This window comes from Montipora capricornis, chromosome 6 (assembly GCF_036669925.1).
Source record: "Montipora capricornis isolate CH-2021 chromosome 6, ASM3666992v2, whole genome shotgun sequence".
Lineage (NCBI taxonomy): Eukaryota > Metazoa > Cnidaria > Anthozoa > Scleractinia > Acroporidae > Montipora > Montipora capricornis.
In genome coordinates this window covers 58,348,302-58,360,655 of record NC_090888.1, presented here as the reverse complement: position 1 = coordinate 58,360,655, position 12,354 = coordinate 58,348,302, and the positions used below count along the sequence as shown (strand labels likewise).

General features: G+C 40.4%; 2 protein-coding genes and 1 non-coding gene across 3 annotated transcripts; 1 reads left to right on the top strand and 2 right to left on the bottom strand.

Moving 5' to 3' along the window:
• Positions 1-300: 300 nt before the first annotated feature.
• Positions 301-372, bottom strand: Trnaq-cug (transfer RNA glutamine (anticodon CUG)). Its single transcript has one exon. It is a non-coding gene; the product is annotated as a tRNA-Gln (tRNA).
• A 1,216-nt stretch (positions 373-1,588) lies between these two features.
• On the top strand, positions 1,589-2,515 carry LOC138054196 (adenosine receptor A2a-like). The gene has a single exon (XM_068900687.1). The coding sequence runs from the start codon at positions 1,589-1,591 to the stop codon at positions 2,513-2,515; it is 927 nt and encodes a 308-aa protein (XP_068756788.1).
• Positions 2,516-6,601: 4,086 nt separating this feature from the next.
• LOC138054195 (adenosine receptor A2a-like) lies at positions 6,602-7,513 on the bottom strand. The gene has a single exon (XM_068900686.1). The coding sequence runs from the start codon at positions 7,511-7,513 to the stop codon at positions 6,602-6,604; it is 912 nt and encodes a 303-aa protein (XP_068756787.1).
• Positions 7,514-12,354: the final 4,841 nt, after the last annotated feature.

The following is a 12,354-nucleotide window of genomic DNA, read 5'->3' as shown; positions in this document are numbered from 1 at the left end:
GAAATCAGACCACGAGAAATCAAGTCATTACATGAGAAAGGATCCTTAATTAATAAAAGTCAGAACAACCACGTAAAAACTGAACAGCCACGAGCTTATAAAAAAGGTAAAGTCTGCTACGAGCCTAGTGGCCCATCAGGCCGGCGGCTATCTCAGGTTACTGTAGCATGAAGTGACTAGGAGTATTTCAACTCCCTCCTCAATGAGAAGCTTGTCCATCGCAGGGTTACCCTCAGCATTAAATTTGGGTGAAGAGAGGCACTATGAGAGTAAAGTTTCTTGCCAAAGAACACAATACAATGACCCGGCCAGGGCTCGAACCCGGACCACTGGATCCAGAGTCCAGTGCGCTAACCGTTAGGCCACCGCGCCTCCCGCCGCGAGCTTATCATGGTTGACTAATTCCAAAAGCTGTGGTAACACCACCGAGGATCCAACGTTACGGTAGACTGCTTCTGGGGAGTACAAAAGTACACTATTTAGGCCAACGAAACAATAACGAAGCTGACAAATTTAAGATGGAGAAAAAGACAAAAAAAGCCAATTGACTACCACAAGCACGAAGACGTCGGCGAACTCACTAGAGATCTTAGCCAACTGTTTTGGCCTTGTTGGGCCTCATCAGCAAGGCGTAGCTCGATGTGGTGGCCACACTGGGTTGGTGTTATGGTGTGTCACTTGCTTTTCTTTTGATACTTCTTTTGATACTTCTGTATCACTGTCGTGACAGCCATTTGGAAAAGAGAGATATACTGAATATAATTTTTTCCTCACCAAGAATCAACTATTTTTTTTGTTTCCTCTCATTAATTAGCGATTTGTAGCTATTTAATAGTTTTTCCTTGACATTACATTACTAATATTGTCGAACTATTGACTTCTCCTGTCCTATTGAAAACATCTGGGACCGGTTGCTCGAAGTCTGGTTAGCACTAACCGTAGGTTAAGAGGTATCAAAACCTTTAGGTTTCCATGGTATTTAACGCTGATTAGCACTAACCATACTTCGAGCAACCCGGGCCTGGTGTTTAATTCATTAATTAGTTTAATGAAACCAAATTTTCGCATTTCACTCCCCTCTGACGCAGTACCGAAGTTTCCTTGGAATCTCAGACCCCTTCATTGCAAACAAGTTGGACGTTTAAGTCGATTAATTAGGTGACCATTATTTTAAATGCCTAGCCCTCTACTCTCAGAAGGGGGGTTATTTAACAGTTTTTCAGCGACCTTTCTCGAGCTAATGGAAACAAGGAAAACCTCATCTTACAAAGTTCTCTTCTGGGGGTTAATTTAACTCTAAAAACTGACCCAGACTTCATCAGAAACAACGTTTCCTGGCTTTGTTTTTCCAACCTTAGCCTTTCACGAAAGTAACTGCAATAGTAATCAAGAGTTTTAAGACTCTGACCTTTATTGACTCAAATCTACATTGTTCAGTGTGACGTTTCATTCATTCTTCAATATGTGCGAAAAATCAACTCAGGAAACATTTGCTCTCTTGTGGTGCTTAAAAGCAGAAAGGAAGGCAGTCGCTAAGCAACATTTATCTAGTGAAAGAAATCGATTTTCCATTTCTTAGTTTCGTAACATGGCAAAATTCTCTGTTTCCAACTTGACAAACCTCACGATGAAAGGCGAAGAAAAAGATGTCTTCAGCTTGGTCTTTATTTCCATAACCATCATCGTTATCACAATCGCCTGTCCATTCACAATTGGACTGAACATGTTGGTGATAATCGCTATAAAAAGAAGACGAAGACTCCAGAACAACGGGAACATCATGTTGGCCTGTTTAGCCGTCACTGATGTGTTGACAGGTCTGACCTCGCAGCCTTCGATTATTCTGTTGAAAACAGCCTCCCTGCTTGGTAGCGACATCGCTAAAGTCTTCTATCCCATTCACAGGCTTTGCATTATTGTGCTTTCTTATTCCTCGGCTCTTCATCTCATGATGGTTGTTGGCGAGAAAATGATAGCAATCAAATATCCGTTTTGGTACCCCTCGGTTATGACAACACGAAACATGAAAATGGGAGTCTTGTTTTGCTGGGTATATAGCAGTTCTTTTGGTTTGTCTATTCAGTTGATCCGCGGAAGCGGCGCCCTGTATTTTATTTCTGCCTCTCACATCGCTTTTGCTTGCGTTGTTTTCGTTTCTACTTCTAACGTAAGCCTTTATTTTGAAACTCGTCGGCACCGAAAGATGATTAAAGCTCAACAGTTACCGCAAGAACAAGTAGAAACATTCCTTAAGGAGAATAAAGCATTCAAGACAACCGTAATAGTGGTCGGTGCTGTTGGAATATGTTTGGTACCCGGAATTTTGTACGCTCTTATGTTAGCAATTGGATTTTCCCAGGAGAGAATTTTGCGGTCAATGGACGGAATTGCACGCACTTTCGTGATGATAAATTCTCTTCTTAATCCTTTGATTTATTGCTGGCGACAAGAAGAAATAAGAAAGTTTGTATTTAGGACTTTAATGCAAGCGGTGCATCCAGTTAACGAGAGCTAACTTGCCTGAAGGTGACGCTAATAAGCTGACTTGTAAGGTCAAGCCTTCAGTGCAATGTACCCAACAACTGTCTATGCTGCTCTTTATCTGTGTTATTTGCAAAAAAATGATCCAGTGCCAGCTTATGAATTAATCGTGCAAAATTTACAGAACTTAGTTATGATAGGAGTTGACGTTGTAATAAAATGAAAGACTCGATCATTGACTTTTGGACCCTTCATTTGTGTGTTTTGTTGGTGATGATTATGTCAACTATGGTAATATCTGAAAGACCTATATAACTTATCTACGGAAAGAAGCACGTTACAATTAAAGATGGCGTGGAATAAGCGTTAGTTAAGCACTGATTAACGAATGCAAAGCGTTGCCATGACTTGAACGCCATTAACTCTGCACATGACACCGGTGCCATTCTCCACCAATTAGGCTATCAAGCCAATTGGCAGCTTTTCGTAAGAAAACCCGTTCAAGATGTTGATACTAAGGGGCTATGTATAAATATATAGTTTTAAAACAAAGAAGTATGTTTCAACTACGGAATCCTTGAAATGCCGTTTCAAGTCTCAATTTTTCAGGCTTTCCATTCGTCACTGATTACATAATGTTTCTAAACGACAATGACCACCTTAGTTGTGGTCAACTGCAAAAGGAAGGCCTGTAAAAAATTCCAAGCTTGACGCATGATGTCAGTGTTATTGCCCTGCATTGCCCTACCATCTGGAGCTATCAGTCAAGCCACCTGGGGGCAGCTCAGTGGTAAATTGTGAGGTCTCACTAGATCCCATTTGAGGTGAATTTATGATCTTATGAAAGAAGCCTTCCAAGGGGGTTGTAATGTCGCGTTGTCGCTCATTCTCCAGCCCACCTGTCGCCTACTTGGCTAGAGATAAATGTTGCTGTTGTTTTCTCGCTGCAATGCAATTGTCGCTATCGCTTTTTTGCTGAATACAAATGTTCCCTAAACGTGCTTAATTTTAGCGTCCTGTAATTTGGTTTAATTTGTATCGATAATCAAATGGTCTACTCGTGAAATTAGGGAATATAAAGGCTCGTGAAATTATTTGATTTTGGAGAAAACGCGCGGGAAATTATTCCCTAATTTCACGAGTATACCATTTGATTAGCTATTAATATCATGGGTGACAAATTATGTTCCGAAGACGCCATTTTGCCACTGTAGGAAAAGGTGCCATGGTAACATTGTAATTTCACATGTGAAACCATAAATTAACGCTGAAATTTCGGGCCAAAAATAAGTAGTTATTTGGCACCCCTTTTATTAAAAGAGTAAGCGCCCGTAAAAACTTCCTTGTTTTTAATAGAAGATCAACCACTTTAGTTCCTAATGACTCTAATGGCTAGATAACCTCCCACGCAGACTCTCTTTGGGATTCATCACGCGTTCCTCCCCCACGAGCGTCTGCTTAAACGAGCCATACATTCCTTTCCCTTTGCTAAGAAACTGTCATCTACAAATCACGTGCAGGTGACTTATGAACCAATCAGCGCTGTGTAGGTCTTCCCTGGGAGCGTCAATGCGTCTTCTTCTGAAAGGGACGAAGCCTTTTTCAAAATATTCCTCAGAAACATTAACCCTGCAGATTTAAGGCATTTGACATACTAAAATATATAGATAAATCAATGTCTTAGAGGCGACTGATGACCTATTTTATACCAGAAAATCATGCATAGTAAGGCATCTATGGCGAACGAAAATTTGGGTAAACACTGATCTAAAGTTGAACTTCGTTTGGTTATGTTCCTCGCAGTCCGTCTACAATGAACACGACTGAACAACCTTTTACTGGGAAGTGCTCGGCCAAGTAATATCGGAACTCAGTTTAGTGCGAGGATTAATTTCTCGCTTCTGTTCTTTGGTACTTTTCATCAGCAAGAAACAAAACAGCGCAAATAAGAGAAAGTTAGAGGATTCTTATGTCGCCTTGACTAAAATGTCATTCTACACGTGTCTTAAGAAAATATCATCTTTTGAAAAACTAAGACACTGTTGCTGATGACGTCTTTCGTTTATTGCAAATGCAAATGAGAATTTTGGCAAAGTTTCAAAGTATGGAACTAAATCACTTGCCAAAGGTGCCACCCAAGACTCTTGTGGGCGGGAGCGTCCATATTCCCGTGGTAGGCAGTGCCCATTTATTCTTATTATCATTATCATTATCATTATTATCATTATTATTATTATTATTATTATTATTATTATTATTATATCTGCTCTGACAACTCCCCATACTTAAAGGCAAGCATGTTGTTTGAGAATAATAATTTTTTTCTAGAGTGCCTTGGGAGATGAGGCAGCTTGCTGAATCAACGTTCGTACGTCAAGAACGAAGGCCTCTTATAAAGTTATTACTAATTATTGTACACTGGCTAAGTCGCTTCCTCTATATCATGAAGTGGGCGAAATGCCTGACACCAGGGCCTTTCTAAATATCTTTAAATTAAAGGTCCAAACTCCACAGCAAGGAAACTGGAGTCTGTAACGCAAAAATCAGTTCCGAAAGTCATCTGATTGTAGATCCTGAGTGAACGATCAGCGACTGTCACAAATTCACAAATGTTTTTTTATTATTTTCAGTGGCTTCGTGCTTGTCACTTTAGGGTTAGTCATGGTTAGTGAGTTCAAAAGAAACTGCGATCAAGGATCTAAAATCTTGACCTACTTCCTTCCACAGTTTAAACATATGGCTCAAATACATAGTCCCATATTATCATTGTCTTCATCATACAGCAAGACATGTGAAGAAGAGTCAAAAGTGGATGATCGAGACTCTCACTTGTCCTTCAAATTTCACAGATAAAAGCCACTCGCTGAACAATACATTCAGTATAATTGTGAAAGAATGAGCGTTAACGTGAATGGTGATGGTTACGGTGATGAAAAACATGTCAAACATGGTGAAGACATCTTTTGCTTCGCCTTTCATGGTAGTGTTTGTCGAGTTCGAAACAGTGATCTAGGTTTGCCATGTTACAACACAAATAAATGAGAAACTTATTTCTTTTTCTGAATAAGTGTTGCCAGCTTGGCCCCTAATTAAGAGCAAATGTTTTGTAAGTCGATTTTTTTTCTCACATATTAAAGATATAATGAACACGTCACATCAATAAAGATTTGAGTCAATAAAACAGTGATAAAAGAGTCTTAAAACTTTTATGTCAGAGTAAATTGATTAATGAGTACACTTAATTACGCGAAAGGCCAATGTTGGTAAAACAAAGCCAGGAAATTCTAATTTAAAATAGCTGTCACTTAATCGACAGGAAGATGAAAGGTTGTTTCCGATAGTTCGACAAATGTTGCATAAAAGCTAGTGAGAGCGAATTGTCAGAAGAGCTAATTCTCAAAGTAAACTGACGAAGGGCTAACGCCCGAATTGTCAGCGATTAAATTTCTGTTTTCACGGTGGCAGTTTGACCTTCATCAACTCGTTTCATAAAATCTTTAATTCACCTCAAATTGGATACAGTGCGATATAAAGCAAAATTGCCGGGTTTTTTTAGATTATACATAACCTCTTAGTATAAACATCTTCAACGGGTTTATTACGAAATCACAAAAATGACCAGATCCCAATTGGCATGATAGCCTAGTTGGTGGTGAAATCATTGCACCGGTATCGCAGAGTATGGCGTTCAAGTCAAGGCAACGCTTTGCTTTCGTTACTCAGTGCTTAATTAACTAACTTTTATAAGCACGATGATCTTTAAGTAAGTTTTGTTATGAATTTGTCATAAAGTGTCACACCTGGCTTTGGCGTATCCATTTTAGTCATAACCAAACCATATTTGGGTTACCATATTTTCTTTCCCATGGTGCTCCGCGTGCGCACCTTTGGCGCGCGGAGCTCCACCTAAAATGAAGGGTCAAAAGTCGATGATTGAGTCTTTTATTTTATTACAAGTCTTAACTTTTTAATTCATCAGCTAGCACTGGATTACATTTCGTGCAAATCACACAGATAAAGAGTAGCATAAACAGTTGGTGGGTACCTGCACTGTACTGCATGCAGTGCAGGTGTGACCTTACAAGTCAGCTTACTTGCGTCGCTTACAGGCAAGTTAGCTCTAGTAAACAGGATGGACTGCATGCATTGAAGTTCTAAATACAAACTTTCTTATTTCTTTCTGTCGCCAGCAATAAATCAATGGATTTAGAAGAGAATTAATCATCATGAAAGTGGGTGTCATGCTCAGCATTAAATTTAAAAGAAAAATTCTCTCCTGGAAAAATCCAACAGCTAACATAACAAGATAGAAGATTGCGGGCAACAAACATAGTCCAACAGCACCCACCACTAATACGGTTGTCTTGAACGCTTTATTCTCCTTAAGGAATGTCTCTACTTGTTCTTGCGGTAGCTGTTGAGCTTTAATCATCTTGTGGTGCCGACGAGTTTCAAAATAAAGGATTACGTTAGAAGTAGAAACGAAAACTACACAAACAAAAAAGATGTGAGAGGCAGAAATAAAATACAGGGCGCTGCTTCCTTGGATCAACTGAATAGGCAAACCAAAAGAACTGCTGTATACCCAGCAAAACAAGACTCCTATCTTTATGTTTCGTGTTGTCATCACCGAAGGATACCAAAACGGATATTTGATTGCTATCATTTTCTCGCCAACAACCATCATGAGATGAAGAGCCGAGGAATAAGACAGCACGATAATGCAGAGCCCGTGAACGGCAAGGAAGACATCAGCGATGTCGTTACCAAGCAGGAGGGCTGTTTTCCACAGAATAAACGAAGGCTGCGAGATCAGACCTGTCAACACATCAGTGACGGCTAAACAGGCTAACATGATGTTCCCGTTGTTCTGAAGTCTTCGTCTTCTTTTTATAGCGATTATCACCAACATGTTCAGTCCAATTGTGAATGGACAGGCGATAGTGTTAACGATGATGGTTATGGAAATAAAGACCAAGCTGAAAACATCTTTTTCTTCGCCATTCATCGTAACGTTTGCGAGGTTTGCCATGTTACTAAACTACGACTGAATGGAAAACTGACTTTTTTTCACTGGATATGTGTTGCCTTCTTTTCCGCTTTCAAGCACCACAAGAGACCAAATGTTTCCTGAGTTGATTTTTCTCACATATTGAAGATTAAACAACAATAAATATTTGAGTCAATAAAGGTCAAAGCTTTAAAACTCTTATGCTTCGGTTAATTGGTATTACAGTTAGTTTTGAAAGGTCAATGTTGGAAAAACAACCTCATTAAATCTTCATTTTAAATAGCGGTCACTCAATCGACTTAAAAATGAAAAAGTGTTTCCAATGAAAGGGTTTGAGTTTCTAAGAAACGGAGGGGAATGAAACACGAAAATTTGGTCTCATCAAACTAATTAACAAAGTTCAATTAACCACAAGATGTTTTCAATAGGACAGAAGCAATCAATAGTTCGATAATATATATAAATGTCGCTGAAAAACAATTAAATACCTACAAAACGCAAATAAGAGAAACAATAAAATAGTCAATTCTTAGGCCCTGTTTATATGGTCTCGGGTACCCGAGACAACCCTCGCCGGCGGGATACCCTGGGCGAGCCACCCGAGACGAGACAGCATAATCTTAAATGCGCACGCATAAAATAAAATTCAAAGAAGCAACAATTTGGGAGCTTACACATGTTGGTAGTGTTTGCTTTCGAATGAAAAGGTTTTTCCCGCCAAAATTCTCACCTGAGTCAACGGAAACTCTCTATTAAGAGGGTCTCAATGGGGGTGGGGGGGGGGGGGGGGGCCCTTTTACGGTTGACGGTTAAAAATAAGTCGTTTTGACGGTTGACGGTTACGTTTAGGCCATTTGACGGTTGACGGTTAACCCCATTGAGACCCTCTATTAAAAAACAGCCTTTTATTTGAACTACATATTAGGAAGAAAAGAAACCACCTGGGCAGCAACCTCCTCATCCCCAGAAGCCATCAGTTCCTCTCCATCGGAGGCAATTGAGTGGTCCTAAGGAGAAGGGACGAAATCTGGACTACTATCCTCTTAAGAAGCTAAACATCAGTCCCCAGTTGTTCAAACGATGGATAGCGCTATCCACCGGATAAATCACTATCCAGCGGATAAACACTAGTAAAACCAATTGAGTTATCCAATGGATAGTGACTTATCCAGTGGATAGCGCTATCCACCCTTCGAACAACTGGCGCCAGAAGACAAGATCTCAGTACCAGGCAGCACAGTACCCCAGGTATGCCGGCAATCTCTGGCCATGTGTCCGAGCTGATGGCAACGCCGACACTAGCCAGAGAGGGGACAATCTGGGCTGCATTGACCAACTTGACGACAGATAGCACACTAAGCAGGCTGACGGGAATACCAAACGCGACAATCAAAATCGCAGAAACGAACAAAATGAGGAATACCACTCACCAAGGACATCTCGAGGACACTGTCGGAAAATTGGGAAAAGTATTACGCCGAATGGAGATTACTTAACCAAATGAACTAAAAAAAGGCTTTGGCATCATCATCAGGCACTTCAGTGGGCAAATCACGCATGGACACAGAACGGAATCTGTTGTCAGCACTCACGATGCCGAGCTCAGTCCCATTGAAATCAGACCACGAGAAATCAAATCATTACATGAGAAAGGATCCTTAAAAATGAACAGCCACGAGCTTATAAAAAAAAGTAAAGTCTGCTACGAGAATAGTGGCCCATCAGGCCGGCGGCTATCTCCGGTTACTGTAGCATGAAGTGACTAGGAGTATTTCAACTCCCTCCTCGATGAGAAGCTTGTCCATCGAAGGGTTACCCTCAGCATTAAATTTGGGTGAAGAGAGGCACTATGAGAGTAAAGTGTCTTGCCAAAGAACACAACACAATGACTCGGCCAGGGCTCAAACCCGGACCGCTGGATCCGGAGTCCAGTGCGCTAACCGTTAGGCCACCGCGCCTCCCGCCGCGAACTTATCATTGTCGACTAATTCCAAAAGCTGTGGTAACACCACCGAGGATCCAACGTTACGGTAGACTGCCTCTGGGGAGTACAAAAGTACACTATTAGGCCAACGAAACAATAACGAAGCTGACAAATTTGAGATGGAGAAAAAGACAAAAAAAGTCGAACTCACTAGAGATCTTAGCCAACTGTTTTGGCCTTGTTGGGCCTCGTCAGCAAGGCGTAGCTCGATGTGTTGACCACACTGGGTTGGTGTTATGGTGTGTCACTTGCTTTTTTTTTGTTTTAGTTTTTGTTTTTTGACAATATTAACTTCTGTATCACTGTCGTGACAGCCATTTGGAAAAGAGAGATATAGTTACTGTATATAATTTTTTCGTCACGAGAATCAACTATTTTTTGTTTCCTCTCATTAATTAGCGTTTTGTAGCTATTTAATGGTTTTTACTTGACATTAAATTACTTCTGGGACCGGTTGCTCGAAGTCTGGTTAGCACTAACCGTTGATTAAGAGGTATCAAAACCTTTAGGTTTCCATGGTATTTAACGCTGATTAGCACTAACCATACTTCGAGCAACCCGGGCCTGGTGGTTAAATCATTAATTAGTTTAATGAAACCAAATTTTTGCGTTTCACTCCCCTCTGACGGAGTACCGAAGTTTCCTTGGAAACTCAGACCCCTTCATTGGAAACAAGTTGGACGTTTAAGTCGATTAATTAGGTGACCATTATTTTAAATTCCTTGCCCTCTACTCTCAGAAGGGGTTATTTATAGTTTTTTCAGCGACATTTCTCGAGCTATTGGAAACAAGGAAAACCTCATCTTACAAAGTTCTCTTCTGGAAGTTAATTAAACTCTAAAAACTGACCCAGACTTCATCGGAAACAACGTTTCCTGGCTTTGTTTTTCCAACCTTAGCCTTTCACGAAAGTAACTGCAATAGTAATCAAGAGTTTTAAGACTCTGACCTTTATTGACTCAAATCTACATTGTTCAGTGTGACGTTTCATTCATTCTTCAATATGTGCGAAAATCAACTCAGGAAACATTTGCTCTCTTGTGGTGCTTAAAAGCAGAAAGGAAGGCAGTCGCTAAGCAACATTTATCTAGTGAAAGAAATCAGTTTTCCATTTTGTTAGTTTCGTGACATGGCAAACTTCTCTGTTTCCAACTTGACAAACCTCACGATGAAAGGCGAAGAAAAAAGATGTCTTCAACTTGGTCTTTATTTCCATAACCATCATCGTTATCACAATCGCCTGTCCATTCACAATTGGACTGAACATGTTGGTGATAATCGCTATAAAAAAGAAGACGAAGACTTCAGAACAACGGGAACATTATGTTGGCCTGTTTAGCCGTCAGTGATGTGTTGACAGGTCTGACCGCGCAGCCTTCGTTTATTCTTTGGAAAACAGCCTCCTTCTTGGTAGTGACATCGCTAATGTCTTCCTTGCCATTCCACGGGCTCTGCATTATCGTGCTGTCTTATTCCTCGGCTCTTCATCTCATGATGGTTGTTGGCGAGAAAAATGATAGCAATCAAATATCCGTTTTGGTATCCCTCGGTTATGACAACACGAAACATGAAATGGGAGTCTTGTTTTGCTGGGTATATAGCAGTTCTTTTGGTTTGCCTGTTCAGTTGATCCGCGGAAGCGGCGCCCTGTATTTTATTTCTGCCTCTACATCGCTTTTGCTTGCGTTGTTTTCGTTTCTACTTCTAACGTAATCCTTATTTTGAAACTCGTCGGCACCGAAAGATGATTAAAGCTCAACAGTTACCGCAAGAACAAGTAAAAACATTCCTTAAGGAGAATAAAGCATTCAAGACAACCGTAATAGTGGTCGGTGCTGTTGGAATATGTTGGTACCCGGATTTTGTACACTCTTATGTTAGCAATTGGATTTTCCCAGGAGAGAATTTTGCGGTCAATGGAAGGAATTGCACGCACTTTCGTGATGATAAATTCTCTTCTTAATCCTTTGATTTATTGCTGGCGACAAGAAGAAATAAGAAAGTTGTATTTAGGACTTTAATGCAAGCGGTGCATCCAGTTAACGAGAGCTTAGCCTAACTTTCCTAAAGGTGACGCTAATAAGCTGACTTGTAAGGTCAAGCTTCAGTGCAATGTACCCAACAACTGTCTATGCTGCTCTTTATCTGTGTTATTTGCGAAAAACGTGATGCAATGCCAGCTTATGAATTAATCGTGCAAAATTTACAGAACTTATTTATGATAGGAGTTGACGTTGTAATAAAATAAAGACCTCGATCATTGACCTTTGGACCCTTCATTTGTATGTTTTGTTGGTGATGATCATGATAATATCTGAAAGGCATATGTAACTAATCTACGGAAAGAAGCATGTTACAATTAAAGATGGCGTGGAATAAGCGTTAGTTAAGCACTGATTAACGAATGCGAAAGCGTTTGCGATGACTTGAACGCCATTAACTCTGCACATGACCACCGGTGCGCATTCTCCACCAATTAGGCTATCAAGCCAATTGGCAGCTTTTCGTAAGAAACCCCTTGACGAATGTTAATACTAAGGAGCTATGTATAAATATATAGTTTCTACGAAAACAAAGAAATATGTGTCAACTACGGAATACTTGAAATAAACCGTTTCAAGCCTAATTGTTCCGGCTTTCTCCATTCGTCACTGATTACATAATTTTTCATAAACGAAACCAATGATCACCTTAGTTGTGGGCAACTGCAAAAGAAGGCCTGGTAAAAAAATTTCAAGCTTGACGCATGACGTCGTGTTATTGCCCTGCATTGCCTTTACCATCTGGAGCTATCAGTGCAAGCCAACCTGGGGGCTCAGTGGTCAATTGTGAGGTCTCACTAGATCCCATTTTGAGGTGAATTAAATGATCTTATGAA

What these genes read in the sequence shown, in the direction of transcription:
- LOC138054196 (XM_068900687.1), top strand. Translation starts at nt 1,589, where the DNA reads ATGGCAAAATTCTCTGTTTCCAACTTGACAAACCTCACGATGAAAGGC.
- LOC138054195 (XM_068900686.1), bottom strand. Translation starts at nt 7,513, where the DNA reads ATGGCAAACCTCGCAAACGTTACGATGAATGGCGAAGAAAAAGATGTT.